Here is a 20071-nt window from a genome sequence, read left to right on the forward strand (position 1 = left end):
TGTCTCTGTTTCTCTGTTTCTCTGTCTCTCTGTCTCTCTGTCTCTCTGTCTCTCTGTTTCTCTGTCTCTCTGTTTCTGTCTCTCTGTTTCTCGGTTTATCTGTCTCTGTCTCTCTGTTTCTCTGTTTCTCTGTCTCTCTGTTTTTCTGTCTCTGTCTCTCTGTCTCTCTGTCTCTCTGTTTCTCTGTCTCTCTGTTTCTCTGTTTCTCTGTCTCTCTGTTTTTCTGTCTCTGTCTCTCTGTTTCTCTGTTTCTCTGTCTCTCTGTTTTTCTGTCTCTGTCTCTCTGTCTCTCTCTAGCAATGTATACATCCATTATACATTGTTAGTGCAGACAGCTTGACAGGGCCGTTGCCCTTAAAATAGACTCTGATGAGCAGAAAGGAATGAAATGTCACTTTCACATTGTTAATTAAAGTCGGGATCTTTGGGGAGACAGAAAGAACAACGTACAGTACAGTGAAGGCTGCTGTTCTCAGGTTTTACCATTTAATTTAACAAAATGGCCAACCCATTAGTGGTCTGAAGTCAGTTTAGCAGCTCTTAAGTGTCTGATTCAAAGCTGGAATGATAGCCTGCTGTGACAGCAGACTGCACAGTGATTTAATTATTTGCCAACCCAATACTTTCTTACCCGATTGAAGCCATAAAAACTGTTGTTGAATCTCACAGCTTGGCTCCTGGCTTAAATGCGTAACACACTTCGGTAGAGTCTGGCTGTTGTTTTTGTCGCGTTTGACATTTGTATGTCTTTTTTATACCAGACGGGAGCGTCTTGTGCATGTCTCTAGCAGCTTGTGTAATGTATGGATACAGGATGTCTAGTCGGTGCAGTATTGTCTGTAGGTACTCAGGAAAAGGGCTTGAAAGGAAACCATAATAAAATGACTCTTGTCAATTTACCTCACAGCATTCCTAACATCTAACATCTTCTCTCCTGTGTAGTGTGCCCTTTAAAGAGCACAATCCTTCGGGCCTTCTTCAAATGTAGTGCACTATATAGGGAATAGGGCGCCATTTTAGCCGTCGCCATTGGTAACCCACTCTCCTCTCTACTCCTCAGTCCATGGTACTGCTCCTCCACAGTCAGCGTCAGTACATCTTTGAGTTCGACAAGAACGACCGCCTCTCCTCTGTGACCATGCCCAACGTGGCCCGCTTCACCCTGGAGACCACCCGCTCCGTTGGTTACTATAGGAACACGTACCGCCCCTCCGAGGGGAACGCGTCGGTACTGCAGGACTACAGTGAAGACGGCCAGCTGATGCAGACTAGCTACCTGGGCACAGGGCGCAGGGTGATGTATAAGTACGGCAAGCTGGCCAAGCTACTGGAGATGCTCTACGATACCACACGCATCGCGTTCACCTACGATGAGGCGGCGGGGATGCTGAAGGTGGTGAATCTGCAGACTGAAGGAACCACCTGCACTATAAGGTACTGTGGTTGGGTTAGTGTTAGGTTAGGTTAGGGTTGGTGTTAGGGTTGGTGTTAGGGTTAGTGTTAGGGTTAGTGTTAGGGTTAGGGTTAGTGTTAGGGTTAGTGTTAGGGTTAGTGTTAGGGTTAGTGTTAGGGTTAGTGTTAGTGTTAGGGTTGGGGTTGGGTTTGTGTTAGGGTTGGGTTAGGGTTAGGTTTGTGTTAGGGTTGGTGTTAGGGTTGGTGTTAGGGTTAGTGTTAGGGTTAGGGTTAGTGTTAGGTTTAGTGTTAGGGTTAGGGTTAGGGTTAGTGTTAGGTTAGGGTTAGTGTTAGGGTTGGGGTTGGGTTTGTGTTAGGGTTGGGTTAGGGTTAGGTTAGTGTTAGGGTTGGGTTGGGTTAGGTTTGTGGTTTGGTTAAGGTTAGGGTTAGGTCTAGGTTAGGGTTAGGTTAGGGTTATTTGAACAACTTGGTACATGCAGATATATACAGTACCAGTCAAAAGTTTGGACACACATTCAAGGGTTTTTCTTTATTTTTTACTATTTTCTACATTGTAGAATAATAATGAAGACATCAAAACTATGAAATAACATATGGAATCATGTAGTAACCAACAATGTGGTAAACAAATCAAACAATATGTCATATTTGTGATTCTTCAAAGTAGACACCCTTTGCCTTGATGACAACTTTGCACATCAATGAGTCAGTCAGTAACACAATAAAAACATGGACTGGAGTAGTGACTGTATCAGTCAGTAACATAATAAAAACATGGACTGGAGTAGTGACTGTATCAGTCAGTAACACAATAAAAACATGGACTGGAGTAGTGACTGTATCAGTCAGTAACATAATAAAAACATGGACTGGAGTAGTGACTGTATCAGTCAGTAACATAATAAAAACATGGACTGGAGTAGTGACTGTATCAGTCAGTAACATAATAAAAACATGGACTGGAGTAGTGACTGTATCAGTCAGTAAGTAACACAATAAAAACATGGACTGGAGTAGTGACTGTATCAGTCAGTAACATAATAAAAACATGGACTGGAGTAGTGACTGTATCAGTCAGTAACATAATAAAAACATGGACTGGAGTAGTGACTGTATCAGTCAGTAACATAATAAAAACATGGACTGGAGTAGTGACTGTATCAGTCAGTAACACAATAAAAACATGGACTGGAGTAGTGACTGTATCAGTCAGTAACATAATAAAAACATGGACTGGAGTAGTGACTGTATCAGTCAGTAACATAATAAAAACATGGACTGGAGTAGTGACTGTATCAGTCAGTAACACAATAAAAACATGGACTGGAGTAGTGACTGTATCAGTCAGTAACATAATAAAAACATGGACTGGAGTAGTGACTGTATCAGTCAGTAACATAATAAAAACATGGACTGGAGTAGTGACTGTATCAGTCAGTAACACAATAAAAACATGGACTGGAGTAGTGACTGTATCAGTCAGTAACACAATAAAAACATGGACTGGAGTAGTGACTGTATCAGTCAGTAACACAATAAAAACATGGACTGGAGTAGTGACTGTATCAGTCAGTAACACAATAAAAACATGGACTGGAGTAGTGACTGTATCAGTCAGTAAGTAACACAATAAAAACATGGACTGGAGTAGTGACTGTATCAGTCAGTAACATAATAAAAACATGGACTGGAGTAGTGACTGTATCAGTCAGTAACATAATAAAAACATGGACTGGAGTAGTGACTGTATCAGTCAGTAACATAATAAAAACATGGACTGGAGTAGTGACTGTATCAGTCAGTAATATAATAAAAACATGGACTGGAGTAGTGACTGTATCAGTCAGTAACACAATAAAAACATGGACTGGAGTAGTGACTGTATCAGTCAGTAACATAATAAAAACATGGACTGGAGTAGTGACTGTATCAGTCAGTAACATAATAAAAACATGGACTGGAGTAGTGACTGTATCAGTCAGTAACATAATAAAAACATGGACTGGAGTAGTGACTGTATCAGTCAGTAACACAATAACAACATGGACTGGAGTAGTGACTGTATCAGTCAGTAACACAATAAAAACATGGACTGGAGTAGTGACTGTATCAGTCAGTAACACAATAAAAACATGGACTGGAGTAGTGACTGTATCAGTCAGTAAGTAACACAATAAAAACATGGACTGGAGTAGTGACTGTATCAGTCAGTAACATAATAAAAACATGGACTGGAGTAGTGACTGTATCAGTCAGTAACATAATAAAAACATGGACTGGAGTAGTGACTGTATCAGTCAGTAACATAATAAAAACATGGACTGGAGTAGTGACTGTATCAGTCAGTAACATAATAAAAACATGGACTGGAGTAGTGACTGTATCAGTCAGTAACATAATAAAAACATGGACTGGAGTAGTGACTGTATCAGTCGGTAAGTAACACAATAAAAACATGGACTGGAGTAGTGACTGTATCAGTCAGTAACATAATAAAAACATGGACTGGAGTAGTGACTGTATCAGTCAGTAACATAATAAAAACATGGACTGGAGTAGTGACTGTATCAGTCAGTAACATAATAAAAACATGGACTGGAGTAGTGACTGTATCAGTCAGTAAGTAACACAATAAAAACATGGACTGGAGTAGTGACTGTATCAGTCAGTAACATAATAAAAACATGGACTGGAGTAGTGACTGTATCAGTCAGTAACACAATAAAAACATGGACTGGAGTAGTGACTGTATCAGTCAGTAACATAATAAAAACATGGACTGGAGTAGTGACTGTATCAGTCAGTAACATAATAAAAACATGGACTGGAGTAGTGACTGTATCAGTCAGTAACACAATAAAAACATGGACTGGACTAACAGCAAAGTTCACTACACTACAGGTACCGTCAGATCGGCCCACTCATCGACAGGCAGATCTTTAGGTTCAGCGAAGAGGGGATGGTCAACGCACGCTTCGACTACGTCTACGACAACAGTTTCCGGGTCACCAGCATGCAAGCGGTGATCAACGAGACTCCTCTGCCCATCGACCTGTATCGCTACGATGACGTGTCGGGGAAGACGGAGCAGTTTGGGAAGTTCGGGGTCATCTACTACGACATCAACCAGATCATCACCACGGCCGTGATGACACACACCAAACACTTCGATGCCTACGGCCGCGTGAAGGAGGTCCAGTACGAGATCTTCAGGTCACTCATGTACTGGATGATGGTGCAGTACGATAACATGGGACGAGTGGTCGCCAAGGAACTCAAGGTTGGTCTGGTCAGCTCTTTCTTTCTGTGTTGTTTTGTTTTAGGATCTCTTGTAGGTCATCTCCCAAGAGTCACTCACAGGATAAAACAGGCAAGTAGACAGTAGAATTAGACACATTTGAAGTATATAACAGCAAATGTCTTCCTCTCTGTTATCAGAACACCGTTATAACGGTTTACGTGAGTCATTTAACAGACTCTCTTATCCAGAGACACTACAGCGGTGAGTCATTTAACAGACTCTCTTATCCAGAGACACTACAGTAGTGAGTCATTTAACAGACTCTCTTTTCCAGAGACACGACAGTGGTGAATCATTTAACAGACTCTCTTATCCAGAGACACTACAGTAGTGAGTCATTTAACAGACTCTCTTATCCAGAGACACTACAGTGGTGAGTCATTTAACAGACTCTCTTATCCAGAGACACTACAGTAGTGAGTCATTTAACAGACTCTCTTATCCAGAGACACTACAGTAGTGAGTCATTTAACAGACTCTCTTATCCAGAGACACTACAGTAGTGAGTCATTTAACAGACTCTCTTATCCAGAGACACGACAGTGGTGAGTCATTTAACAGACTCTCTTATCCAGAGACACTACAGTAGTGAGTCATTTAACAGACTCTCTTATCCAGAGACACGACAGTGGTGAGTCATTTAACAGACTCTCTTATCCAGAGACACTACAGTAGTGAGTCATTTAACAGACTCTCTTATCCAGAGAGACTTACAGTAGTGAGTCATTTAACCTCTCTGATCTCCCCATCCCGGATCCGGGATCGTGAATACAGACTCAAGCTCATTACCATAACGCAACGTTAACTATTCATGAAAATCGCAAATGAAATGAAATAAATATGCCATCTCTCAAGCTTAGCCTTTTGTAAACAACACTGTCATCTCAGATTTTCAAAATATGCTTCTCAACCATAGGAAAACAATCATTTGTGTAAAAGTAGCTAGCTAGCGTAGCATTTAGCATTAGCATTAGCGTTAGCATCCAGCACACAACATTTCAACAAAAACATAAAAGCCTTCAAATAAAATAATTTACCTTTGAAGAACTTCGGATGTTTTCAATGAGGAGATTCTCAGTTAGATAGCAAATGCTCAGTTTTTCCAAAAAGATTCTTTGTGTATTAGAAATAGCTCCGTTTTGTACATCACATTTGGCTACCAAAAAAACCCGCAAATTCAGTCCTCAAAACGCGAACTTTTTTCCAAATTAACTCCATAATATCGACTGAAAACATGGCAAACGTTGTTTAGAATCAATCCTTCAAGGTGTTTTTCACATATCTCTTCGATGATATATCGTTCGTGGAAGCATGGTTTCCCCTCTCAATCAAATGGAAAAATACTTGCACCTGGCTTTGCGCACCAATTTCGACGCAGGACACCAGGCGGACACTTGGAAAATGTAGTCTCTTATGGTCAATCTGCCAATGATATGCCTACAAATACGTCACAATGCTGCCGACATCTTGGGGAAACGGCAGAAGGTCTAAGCTTATTCCTGTCGCATTCACAGCCATATAAGGAGACATTAGAAAACAGAGCTTCAGAAATTCTGCTCATTTCCTGTTTGACGTTTCATCTTGGTTTCGCCTGTAGAATGAGTTCTGGGGCACTTACAGACAATATCTTTGCAGATTCTGAAACTTCAGTGTTTTCTTTCCAAAACGGTCAATAATATGCATAGTCGAGCATCTTTTCGTGACAAAATATTGCGCTTAAAACGGGAACGTTTTTTATCCAAAAATGAAATAGCGCCCCTAGAGATCCAACAGGTTTTAACAGACTCTCTTATCCAGAGACACGACAGTGGTGAGTCATTTAACAGACTCTCTTATCCAGAGATACTACAGTAGTGAGTCATTTAACAGACTCTCTTATCCAGAGACACGACAGTGGTGAGTCATTTAGTAGACTCTCTGATCCAGAGACACTACAGTAGTGAGTCATTTAACAGACTCTCTTATCCAGAGAGACTTACAGTAGTGAGTCATTTAACAGACTCTCTGATCCAGAGACACTACAGTAGTGAGTCATTTAACAGACTCTCTTATCCAGAGACACTACAGTAGTGAGTCATTTAGCAGACTCTTATCCAGAGAGACTTACAGTAGTGAGTCATTTAGTCGACTCTCTTATCCAGAGCCACTATAGTAGTGAGTCATTTAGCAGACTCTCTGATCCAGAGCGACTGTAGTAGTGAGTCATTTAGCAGACTCTCTTATCCAGAGCCACTATAGTAGTGAGTCATTAAGGAGACTCTCTGATCCAGAGCGACTGTAGTAGTGAGTCATTTAGCCTTGCTCAAGAGCACATTTTGGTGTGCTCGGGAAAACGAACAAGCAACATTTTGGTGACTGGCTCAACGATCTTAAACGCTAGGCTACCTGCCGCAGGTAGTGTTCTGAGATGGGTTCATTTTACCAGACTCATTTCATGAAACATGTTATAGGATTTAATAAACCGGGTGGTTTGAGCCCTGAATTCTGATTGGCTGAAATCCCGTAGTATATCAGACCATATACCATACTGGGTATATTCCTGCTCATTACGTTGGTAACCAGTTTATATCAGCAATAAGGACCCTGGGGGTTTGTGGTATATGGCCAATATACCATGGCTAAGGGCTGTGTCCAGGCACTCCGCGTTGTGTCGTGCTTAAGAGCGGCCCTTAGCCATGGTATATTGACCATATACCGCACCCCCTCTGGCCTTATTGCTTAATTATAATCACATTTGATTGATTGATTAAGTACGGATTTCTAAGGTGGGTCTGTACGCCAACACCTATAGATTGATCGACTGATTGATTGACCAATTCATGTTTTGTTTCTCTAAGGTGGGTCCGTATGCCAACACTACTCGGTATACCTATGAATACGATGCTGATGGGCAGCTCCAGGTAGTGTCTGTCAACGACAAGCCACTGTGGCGCTACAGCTACGACCTGAACGGTAACCTTCACCTGCTGAGCCCCGGGAACAGCGCCCGCCTCACGCCGCTACGTTACGACCTCCGAGACCGCATCACCAGGCTGGGAGACGTCCAGTATCGCATGGACGAGGACGGCTTTCTGAAGCAGAGAGGGAATGAATTCTTTGAGTACAGCTCGCCTGGACTCCTGGTTAAGGTAAGATAGTTACGACACTCCATCACAGTTGATGCTTTAATACACCACACATAGGACACACACACAGTGGACACTTTCAAAAACAGCTCAAAACTCTTCCTGCTAGCCGATGCTCTGTCTTTGAATATGTTCCTGCTAGCCGATGCTCTGTCTTGAATGTGTTCCTGCTAGCCGATGCTCTGTCTTTGAATATGTTCCTGCTAGCCGATGCTCTGTCTTGAATATGTTCCTGCTATCCGATGCTCTGTCTTTGAATATGTTCCTGCTAGCCGATGCTCTGTCTTGAATATGTTCCTGCTAGCCGATGCTCTGTCTTGAATATGTTCCTGCTAGCCGATGCTCTGTCTTGAATATGTTCCTGCTAGCCGATGCTCTGTCTTGAATATGTTCCTGCTAGCCGATGCTCTGTCTTGAATATGTTCCTGCTAGCCGATGCTCTGTCTTGAATATGTTCCTGCTAGCTGATGCTCTGTCTTGAATATGTTCCTGCTAGCCGATGCTCTCTTGAATGTGTTCCTGCTAGCCGATACTCTGTCTTGAATATGTTCCTGCTAGCCGATGCTCTGTCTTTAATATGTTCCTGCTAGCCGATGCTCTCTTGAATGTGTTCCTGCTAGCCGATGCTCTGTCTTGAATATGTTCCTGCTAGCCGATGCTCTGTCTTGAATATGTTCCTGCTAGCCGATGCTCTGTCTTGAATATGTTCCTGCTAGCCGATGGTCTGTCTTTAATATGTTCCTGCTAGCCGATGCTCTCTTGAATGTGTTCCTGCTAGCCGATGCTCTGTCTTGAATATGTTCCTGCTAGCCGATGCTCTGTCTTGAATATGTTCCTGCTAGCCGATGCTCTGTCTTGAATATGTTCCTGCTAGCCGATGCTCTGTCTAGAATATGTTCCTGCTAGCCGATGCTCTGTCTTTAATATGTTCCTGCTAGCCGATGCTCTGTCTTGAATATGTTCCTGCTAGCCGATGCTCTGTCTAGAATATGTTCCTGCTAGCCGATGCTCTGTCTTGAGTATGTTCCTGCTAGCCGATGCTCTGTCTTTAATATGTTCCTGCTAGCCGATGCTCTGTCTTTAATATGTTCCTGCTAGCCGATGCTCTGTCTTTAATATGTTCCTGCTAGCCGATGCTCTGTCTTGAATGTGTTCCTGCTAGCCGATGCTCTGTCTTGAATATGTTCCTGCTAGCCGATGCTCTGTGGGATCTGTTCTGTTCCCTATGGTCTTCTGATTCCTTTTATTCACACTTTGATTTTAATGTTTTTTAACGTAAGGTAAATCATTTTAACGTAAGGTGAATCATTTTAACGTAAGGTAAATCATTTTAACGTAAGGTAAATCATTTTAACGTAAGGTGAATCATTTTAACGTAAGGTAAATCATTTTAACGTACGGTAAATCATTTTAACGTAAGGTGAATCATTTTAACGTAAGGTAAATCATTTTAACGTAAGGTAAATCATTTTAACGTAAGGTGTCCTCAAGTGTGGTATAAAAGGTGTTGATCAAATATAGTAACAATTTTTTCTTGTTTTATTGATTGATATGTTTCTTGTCAAGGTCTACAACCGGGTGAGCGGCTGGAGTATCCGCTACCGGTACGATGGTCTGGGTCGGAGGGTCTCATCTAGGTCCAGTCTCGGGCACCACCTCCAGTTCTTCTATGCTGACCTGTCCAGTCCCACCCGGGTCACTCACATGTACAACCACACCAGCTCAGAGATCTCTTCCCTCTACTACGACCTGCAAGGACACCTGTTCTCCATGGAGCTCAGTAGTGGGGATGAGTTTTATGTAGCGTGTGATACAATCGGCACGCCGCAGGCCGTCTTCAGGTGATTATGGGGGGGGGGCAAATCTTAACTTAGTCATGATGTCAATGGGAGAATAAGTTCACTTTTGGCTCAATAGAAGACTAATATTGTTTTATCTCTGTTGTATTAATGTCAATGTCTCTATTTTCTCAAACTTGAAATAAAGTACAAATAAATTATAAAAATATGTATATATATATATATATACCGTACCAGTCAGAAGTTTGTACACACTTTATTTGTACTATTTTCTATATTGTAGAATAATAGTGAAGACATCAAAACTATGAAATAACACATATGGAATCAAGTAGTAACCAAAAAAGTGTTAAACAAATCAAAATATATCTTATATTTTAGATTCTTCAAAGTAGCCACCCTTTGCCTTGATGACAGCTTTGCACATTCTTGGCATTCTCTCGACCAGCTTCATGAGGAATGCTTTTCCAGCAGTCTTGAAGGAGTTCCCACATATGCTGAGCACTTGTTGGCTGCTTGTCCTTCACTCTGCGGTTCACCGTCTTTTGGATGGGGCATTAAACGGTTGTCCTGACTCTCTGTGGTCACTAAAGATCCCATGGAACTTATAGTAAGAGTTGGGGTGTTAACCCCGGTGTCCTGGAAACATTCTCAATCTGGCCCTCATAACATCACGGTCACATAATCATCCCCAGCATCCGATTTGCTATTTCATCCCCCTCCTCTCCCCAGTAACTTTTCCCAAGGTCGTTGCTGTAAATGAGAATGTGTTCTCAGTCAACTTACCTGGTAAAATAAGGGTTAAATATAAAATTATAAAACTCATCCCAAACCATCTCAGTTGGGTTGAGGTCGGGTGATTTTGGAGGCCAGGTCATGTGATGCAGCACTCCATCACTCTCCTTCTTGGTCAAATAGCCCTTACACATACTGGAGGTGTGTTGGGTCATTGTCCTGTTGAAAACAAATGATAGTCCTACTAAGTGTAAACCAGATGGGATGGCGTATCACTGCAGAATGCTGTGGTAGTCATGCTGGTTAAGTGTGCCTTGAATTCTAAATATATCACAGAGAGTGTCACCAGCAAAGCACCCCCACACCATCACACCTCCTCCTCCACGCTTCACGGTGGAAACCACATATCTACTCTTCGTCTCACAAAGACACGGAGTTTGGAACCAAAAGTCTCAAATCTGGACTCATCAGACCAAAGGACAGATTTCCACCAGTCTAAAGTCCATTGCTCGTGTTTCTTGGCCCAAGCAAGTCTCTTCTTATTGGTGTCCTTTAGTAGTGGTTTCTTCGCAGCAATTTGACCATGAAGGCCGGATTCACGCAGTCTCCTCTGAACAGTTGATGTTGAGATGTGTCAGTTACTTGAACTCTGTGAAGCATTTATTTGGGCTGCAATTTCTGAGGCTGGTAACTCTAATGAACTTATCCTCTGCAGCAGAGGTAACTCTGGGTCTTTATTTTTTGTGGCAGTCCTCATGAGAGCCAGTTTCATCATAGCGCTTGACTGTTTTTGCGACTGCACTTGAAGAAACTTTCAAAGTTCTTGAAATTTTCCAGATTGACTGACCTTCATGTCTTAAAGTAATGATGTGCTGTCATTTCTCTTTGCTTATTGGAGCTGTTCTTGAGAGAATGTCAAGAGTGTGCATAGCTGTCATCAAGGCAAAGGGTGGCTCCTTTGAAGGATTTGTTTAAAAAAAAAAAATGTTTGGTTACTACATGACTCCATGTGTGTTATTACATAGATTTGTTGTTTCCACTATTAGTCTACAATGTAGAAAATAGTACAAATAAAGATAAACCCTTGAGGGGGTGTGTCCAAACGTTTGACTGGTTCGGTATATATTAGACGATTCCTTAATTGTCGTACAGAAGTGTTTCTGTTTCTTGTTTTATACAGTGACGTAATGATTGCTGCTCTTGAAAGAACATCCTTTGAATGGAGGAACAGGCGTACCCTATAGAGGGAACAGAGTGTCAGTAAGGAAGTACCCCCTTGGACTGATTTAGGTGTTTTTTATTTCAGTGGCTCTGGCCTGATGATCAAGCAGATCCTCCACACTGCTTTCGGGGAGGTGTACCTGGACTCCAACCCAAGCTTCCACCTCATCCTGGGGTACCAGGGGGGTCTGTATGAGCCCCTGAGCCGCCTGGTACACATGGGCCGGAGGGACTATGATACCATGGCCGGGCGATGGACCACGCCGGACCATGAGGTGTGGAGCAGGCTGAACGCTAACAACATAGTCCCTTTCAACCTGTACATGTTCAAGAACAACAACCCTCTCAGCAACAGCCTGGAGACCAAATGTTACATGACAGGTCAGTCTGGGGAGGGAGGGAGGGAGGGAGGGAGGGGGAGGGAGGGAGGGAGGGAGAGGGAGGGAGGGAGGGAGGGAGGGAGGGAGGGAGGGAGGGAGGGAGGGAGGGAGGGAGGGAGGGATGATTGTGTATATATTGGCAGAGAAACAGATATGGAATGAATGAGAGAATGAGAGAGAGAAAGCAGTCACCATGCTGCAACTGTTCTGGTTTACAGTAAGACAACTGTTCTGGTCTACAGTAAGACAACTGTTCTGGTTTACAGTTAGACTACTGTTCTGGTCTACAGTTAGACAACTGTTCTGGTCTACAGTTAGACAACTGTTCTGGTGTACAGCAAGACTACTGTTCTGGTCTACAGTAAGACTACTGTTCTGGTCTACAGTAAGACTACTGTTCTGGTTTACAGTAAGACTACTGTTCTGGTCTACAGTAAGACAACTGTTCTGGTCTACAGTAAGACAACTGTTCTGGTCTACAGTAAGACAACTGTTCTGGTCTACAGTAAGACAACTGTTCTGGTCTACAGTAAGACAACTGTTCTGGTCTACAGTAAGACAACTGTTCTGGTCTACAGTAAGACAACTGTTCTGGTCTACAGTAAGACAACTGTTCTGGTCTACAGTAAGACAACTGTTCTGGTCTACAGTTAGACTACTGTTCTGGTCTACAGTTAGACAACTGTTCTGGTGTACAGCAAGACTACTGTTCTGGTCTACAGTAAGACTACTGTTCTGGTCTACAGTTAGACTACTGTTCTGGTTTACAGTAAGACTACTGTTCTGGTCTACAGTAAGAGAACTGCTCTGGTCTACAGTAAGACAACTGTTCTGGTCTACAGTAAGACAACTGTTCTGGTCTACAGTAAGACAACTGTTCTGGTCTACAGTAAGACAACTGTTCTGGTCTACAGTAAGACAACTGTTCTGGTCTACAGTAAGACAACTGTTCTGGTCTACAGTAAGAGAACTGTTCTGGTCTACAGTAAGATAACTGTTCTGGTTTACAGTAAGACTACTGTTCTGGTCTACAGTAAGAGAACTGTTCTGGTCTACAGTAAGACAATTGTTCTGGTTTACAGTAATAGATTGTTCTGGTTTACAATAAGATAAATGTTCTGGTTTACAGTAAGACTACTGTTCTGGTTTGCAGTAAGATAATTCTTCTGGTCTACAGTAAGACTGTTTTGATGGGGTTGTTTGGACTGTCTGTCTGTATGTAAGGACATTGGCACGTATTGATAACGCTTGTCAGAGTTGGAGGTCCCCCTGTTCATTCCATTATCATTTCATTATGATCTGAAAGACTAAACTGATCCTCGATCAGCACACTACTCTGAGACACTGTGAATATGGGCCATTGCGTGGCTGACCAAAATGATCCTAGAGGTCTGCACAACGCATCACCGGGGGCAAACTACCTGCCCTCCAGGACACCTACAGGAAGGCCAAAAAGATCATCAAGGACAACAACCACCCGAGCCACTGCCTGTTCACCCCGCTATCATCCAGGAGGCGAGGTCAGTACAGGTGCATCAAAGCTGGGACCGAGAGACTGAAGAACAGCTTCTATCTCAAGGCCATCAGACTGTTAAACAGCCACCACTAACATTGAGTGGCTGCTGCCAACATACTGACTCAACTCCAGCCACTTTAATAATGGGAATTGATGTAATAAATGTATCACTAGCCACTTTAAACAATGCCACTTTATATAATGTTTACATACCCTACATTACTCATCTCATATGTATAGACTGTACTCAATACCATCTACTGCATCTTGCCTTGCCTTGCATTGTTGGAACTAGAAGCACAAGCATTTCTCTACACTCGCATTAACATCTGCTAACCATGGTGTATGTGACCAATAACATTGGATTTGATTTGATTGTGTGGCTGACTAAACTGATCCAGGATCAGCACACTACTGCTGTCTGTAGTACCCAGGCTGCTACTAGACAGAGATAGGTTAGGCACGGCACTCTACTTCTTCAAGAAGCAATGGGTATCATTCATTTAAATTATGACAAAGAGCTGTCAATATCACAGAGCAGACCTTTCAACAGATCTCAGTTCAGCTCTATGGCCCTCCACTAGACTGAAGGTAGCATGTCAGAGACGTTTCAACAGATCTCAGATCAGCTCTATGGCCCTCCACTAGACTGAAGGAGCATGTCAGAGACGTTTCAACAGATCTCAGTTCAGCTCTATGGCCCTCCACTAGACCGAAGGAGCATGTCAGAGACGTTTCAACAGATCTCAGATCAGCTCTATGGCCCTCCACTAGACTGAAGGAGCATGTCAGAGACGTTTCAACAGATCTCAGATCAGCTCTATGGCCCTCCACTAGACTGAAGGAGCATGTCAGAGACGTTTCAACAGATCTCAGTTCAGCTCTATGGCCCTCCACTAGACTGAAGGAGCATGTCAGAGACGTTTCAACAGATCTCAGATCAGCTCTATGGCCCTCCACTAGACTGAAGGAGGAATGCTAAGTAGCCTGTTAGATATAACCACAGTGATTTCTTCCTGTTAGATAAAATGTGCGTCCCAAAATGGCCCCTTATTCCCTACATAATGTACTGGTCAAAAGTAGTGCACTACATAGTGAACAGGGTTCCATTTGGAACGGAGCCTTCGCTCCCTCACCAGAGAGGTTTCTCGGGCTGTATTGTGATTGATGGCGCTGACATTTCCATTCCATTCAGCTGATTACCTGGGTCCATTCATTGTCTTCAAACCCAAAAAAAATCCTTATTTAAAACAGCTCTGTCAGGTGCCACAATGCAGCCGTGAATAACTAAAGAGGTGCCTAAACGTGGAACCCAGAGAATAACTCTACTGCCCATAACGAATAGAGCTATTGGAGGGGGTTGACGTAACAAATGACTCAATATCTACTCTGCTTCAGTCCCAATTTTATGCTCTTTTGGGGATGTGATTTAAAGCTGTTTCTGGGATGTGATTTAAAGCTCTTTCTGGGGATGTGATTTAAAGCTCTTTCTGGGGATGTGATTTAAAACTCTTTCTGGGATGTGATTTAAAGCTCTTTCTGGGGATGTGATTTAAAACTCTTACTGGGATGTGATTTAAAGCTCTTTCTGGGGATGTGATTTAAAACTCTTTCTGGGGATGTGATTTAAAACTCTTACTGGGATGTGATTTAAAGCTCTTTCTGGAGATGTGATTTAAAACTCTTTCTGGGGATGTGATTTAAAACTCTTTCTGGAATGTGATTTGAAGCCCATTGTCACCTTATTAAGCCATGTAAGAAAAACACAGTTTGGTAGAAAAGCTACTATAAATAAAGCACCTGTGTTGACCAGGTGAATGTTTATGACGGGCTCTCTCTGAGAGGTGTCACCTGTGTAGACCAGGTGAATGTTTATGACGGGCTCTCTCTGAGAGGTGTCACCTGTGTAGACCAGGTGAATGTTAATGATGGGCTCTCTCTGAGAGGTGTCACCTGTGTAGACCAGGTGAATGTTTATGATGGGCTCTCTCTGAGAGGTGTCACCTGTGTAGACCAGGTGAATGTTTATGACGGGCTCTCTCTGAGAGGTGTCACCTGTGTAGACCAGGTGAATGTTTATGACGGGCTCTCTCTGAGAGGTGTCACCTGTGTAGACCAGGTGAATGTTTAATGATGTTTATGATGGGCTCTCTCTGAGAGGTGTCACCTGTGTCGACCAGGTGAATGTTTATGATGGGCTCTCTCTGAGAGGTGTCACCTGTGTCGACCAGGTGAATGTTTATGACGGGCTCTCTCTGAGAGGTGTCACCTGTGTAGACCAGGTGAATGTTTATGATGGGCTCTCTCTGAGAGGTGTCACCTGTGTTGACCAGGTGAATGTTTATGACGGGCTCTCTCTGAGAGGTGTCACCTGTGTTGACCAGGTGAATGTTTATGATGGGCTCTCTCTGAGAGGTGTCACCTGTGTAGATCAGGTGAATGTTTATGACGGGCTCTCTCTGAGAGGTGTCACCTGTGTCGACCAGGTGAATGTTTATGACGGGCTCTCTCTGAGAGGTGTCACCTGTGTTGACCAGGTGAATGTTTATGATGGGCTCTCTCTGAGAGGTGTCACCTGTGTAGATCAGGTGAATGTTTATGACGGGCTCTCTCTGAGAGGTGTCACCTGTGTCGACCAGGTGAATGTTTATGACGGGCTCTCTCTGAGAGGTGTCACCTGTGTTGACCAGGTGAATGTTTATGATGGGCTCTCTCTGAGAGGTGTCACCTGTGTAGATCAGGTGAATGTTTATGATGGGCTCTCTCTGAGAGGTGTCACCTGTGTAGACCAGGTGAATGTTTATGACGCAGGTGAATGTTTATGATGGGCTCTCTCTGAGAGGTGTCACCTGTGTCGACCAGGTGAATGTTTATGATGGGCTCTCTCTGAGAGGTGTCACCTGTGTCGACCAGGTGAATGTTTATGACGGGCTCTCTCTGAGAGGTGTCACCTGTGTTGACCAGGTGAATGTTTATGATGGGCTCTCTCTGAGAGGTGTCACCTGTGTTGACCAGGTGAATGTTTATGATGGGCTCTCTCTGAGAGGTGTCACCTGTGTAGACCAGGTGAATGTTTATGATGGGCTCTCTCTGAGAGGTGTCACCTGTGTAGACCAGGTGAATGTTTATGACGGGCTCTCTCTGAGAGGTGTCACCTGTGTTGACCAGGTGAATGTTTATGATGGGCTCTCTCTGAGAGGTGTCACCTGTGTAGACCAGGTGAATGTTTATGACGGGCTCTCTCTGAGAGGTGTCACCTGTGTCGATCAGGTGAATGTTTATGATGGGCTCTCTCTGAGAGGTGTCACCTGTGTAGATCAGGTGAATGTTTATGACGGGCTCTCTCTGAGAGGTGTCACCTGTGTTGACCAGGTGAATGTTTATGATGGGCTCTCTCTGAGAGGTGTCACCTGTGTCGACCAGGTGAATGTTTATGATGGGCTCTCTCTGAGAGGTGTCACCTGTGTCGACCAGGTGAATGTTTATGATGGGCTCTCTCTGAGAGGTGTCACCTGTGTCGACCAGGTGAATGTTTATGACGGGCTCTCTCTGAGAGGTGTCACCTGTGTTGACCAGGTGAATGTTTATGACGGGCTCTCTCTGAGAGGTGTCACCTGTGTAGACCAGGTGAATGTTTATGACGGGCTCTCTCTGAGAGGTGTCACCTGTGTCGACCAGGTGAATGTTTATGATGGGCTCTCTCTGAGAGGTTTCACCTGTGTCGACCAGGTGAATGTTTATGATGGGCTCTCTCTGAGAGGTGTCACCTGTGTCGACCAGGTGAATGTTTATGATGGGCTCTCTCTGAGAGGTGTCACCTGTGTCGACCAGGTGAATGTTTATGACGGGCTCTCTCTGAGAGGTGTCACCTGTGTCGACCAGGTGAATGTTTATGATGGGCTCTCTCTGAGAGGTGTCACCTGTGTAGACCAGGTGAATGTTTATGACGGGCTCTCTCTGAGAGGTGTCACCTGTGTTGACCAGGTGAATGTTTATGATGGGCTCTCTCTGAGAGGTGTCACCTGTGTAGACCAGGTGAATGTTTATGATGGGCTCTCTCTGAGAGGTGTCACCTGTGTTGACCAGGTGAATGTTTATGATGGGCTCTCTCTGAGAGGTGTCACCTGTGTAGACCAGGTGAATGTTTATGATGGGCTCTCTCTGAGAGGTGTCACCTGTGTAGACCAGGTGAATGTTTATGACGGGCTCTCTCTGAGAGGTGTCACCTGTGTCGACCAGGTGAATGTTTATGATGGGCTCTCTCTGAGAGGTGTCACCTGTGTCGACCAGGTGAATGTTTATGATGGGCTCTCTCTGAGAGGTGTCACCTGTGTCGACCAGGTGAATGTTTATGATGGGCTCTCTCTGAGAGGTGTCACCTGTGTCGACCAGGTGAATGTTTATGATGGGCTCTCTCTGAGAGGTGTCACCTGTGTTGACCAGGTGAATGTTTATGATGGGCTCTCTCTGAGAGGTGTCACCTGTGTAGACCAGGTGAATGTTTAATGATGTTTATGACGGGCTCTCTCTGAGAGGTGTCACCTGTGTAGACCAGGTGAATGTTTATGACGGGCTCTCTCTGAGAGGTGTCACCTGTGTAGACCAGGTGAATGTTTATGACTGGCTCTCTCTGAGAGGTGTCACCTGTGTAGACCAGGTGAATGTTTAATGATGTTTATGACGGGCTCTCTCTGAGAGGTGTCACCTGTGTAGACCAGGTGAATGTTTATGACGGGCTCTCTCTGAGAGGTGTCACCTGTGTAGATCAGGTGAATGTTAATGATGGGCTCTCTCTGAGAGGTGTCACCTGTGTAGACCAGGTGAATGTTTATGATGGGCTCTCTCTGAGAGGTGTCACCTGTGTAGACCAGGTGAATGTTTATGACTGGCTCTCTCTGAGAGGTGTCACCTGTGTAGACCAGGTGAATGTTTAATGATGTTTATGACGGGCTCTCTCTGAGAGGTGTCACCTGTGTAGACCAGGTGAATGTTTATGACGGGCTCTCTCTGAGAGGTGTCACCTGTGTCGACCAGGTGAATGTTTATGACGGGCTCTCTCTGAGAGGTGTCACCTGTGTAGACCAGGTGAATGTTTAATGAGGTTTATGACGGGCTCTCTCTGAGAGGTGTCACCTGTGTCGACCAGGTGAATGTTTATGATGGGCTCTCTCTGAGAGGTGTCACCTGTGTCGACCAGGTGAATGTTTATGACGGGCTCTCTCTGAGAGGTGTCACCTGTGTAGACCAGGTGAATGTTTATGACGGGCTCTCTCTGAGAGGTGTCACCTGTGTTGACCAGGTGAATGTTTAATGACGTTAATGACGGGCTCTCTCTGAGAGGTGTCACCTGTGTTGATAACAGCCACCCAACCAGGGTGAGCAGTCCTGCACATGTAAGACTATAGGAGATGAATCATCATATCGTCTCTTCTCCTGAAGATGTCTCTCCAGCGCTATTCAAGTACTAATCACAGCTAGCCTGTCCAAGGCCTGAGACCAATCAGGTGTCCTGACTGTAAGCATGGAGTGGATCTTTGGACAGCCTTCTAGTGTGTACTAGATATTCTCTGCAACAGGTTTTGACTCCTCAGATCATAGTGTTTCCAGGGTCTACGCTACATTGTGGTATGTGTGTATGATAATGATAAGCCTGTACTGTGTATTTGAAATGTATTTATCTCATCTCTTTTTCCCCAGATGTCAACAGTTGGCTGGTGACGTTTGGCTTCCAGCTGTACAACGTTATACCAGGCTACCGTAAACCTTCTACTGATACCATGGAGCCGTCCTACGAGCTAGTCAGAACACAGATCAACGCTCAGGAGTGGGACAGCACTAAGGTAATATAACACAGTCTACACTACTGTACTGGACACTCAGTCATCCATCCCTCCAATCCTCACTCATATCTCTGTCGCTCCCATCCATCCATCCATCCACTCTTCCTCAGCTCCAAGGTAACACACCCTACTGTACCTGACAATCACTCACCTGTCTCTCCGTCTGTCAATCCATCCCTCTATCCAGCCATCAATCCCTCAATCCAACCATCAATCCATCCCTCTATCCAGCCATCAATCCTTCCATCCCTCTATCCAGCCATCAATCCCTCCATCCCTCCATCCAGCCATCAATCCATCCCTTTATCCAGCCATCAATCCCTCCATCCCTCTATCCAGCCATCAATCCCTCCATCCCTCTATCCAGCCATCAATCCCTCTATCCCTCCATCCAGCCATCAATCCATCCATCCAACCAGCCATCAATCCCTCCATCCCTCTATCCAGCCATCAATCCATCCCTCTATCCAGCCATCAATCCCTCCATCCAGCCATCAATCCATCCCTTTATCCAGCCATCAATCCCTCCATCCCTCTATCCAGCCATCAATCCCTCCATCCCTCTATCCAGCCATCAATCCCTCTATCCCTCCATCCAGCCATCAATCCATCCATCCAACCAGCCATCAATCCCTCCATCCCTCCATCCAGCCATCAATCCCTCCATCAAGCCTAGTGGTTAGAGCGTTGGACTAGTAACCGGAAGGTTACAAATCTGTCGTTCTGCCCCTGAACAGGCAG

The 20071-nt window shown here is 44.2% G+C and overlaps 1 protein-coding gene across 2 annotated transcripts in view; it reads left to right on the top strand.

Annotated features, from left to right (window-relative positions):
- LOC110503028 (teneurin-4) overlaps positions 1-20071 on the top strand; it is a 332490-nt gene that overhangs the window by 272865 nt on the left and 39554 nt on the right. For both annotated transcript variants that reach the window (XM_090224046.1, XM_090224045.1), the window contains 6 exons: positions 1061-1434; positions 4315-4693; positions 7552-7842; positions 9406-9680; positions 11680-11975; positions 19188-19330. In XM_090224046.1, coding sequence (XP_090080172.1) covers positions 1061-1434; positions 4315-4693; positions 7552-7842; positions 9406-9680; positions 11680-11975; positions 19188-19330 — 1758 coding nt within the window. The remainder of the gene's footprint in view (positions 1-1060; positions 1435-4314; positions 4694-7551; positions 7843-9405; positions 9681-11679; positions 11976-19187; positions 19331-20071) is intronic.

This window comes from Oncorhynchus mykiss, chromosome 27, assembly GCF_057628025.1.
Source record: "Oncorhynchus mykiss isolate SJ-2025 chromosome 27, ASM5762802v1, whole genome shotgun sequence".
In the NCBI taxonomy this organism is placed as follows: domain Eukaryota; kingdom Metazoa; phylum Chordata; class Actinopteri; order Salmoniformes; family Salmonidae; genus Oncorhynchus; species Oncorhynchus mykiss.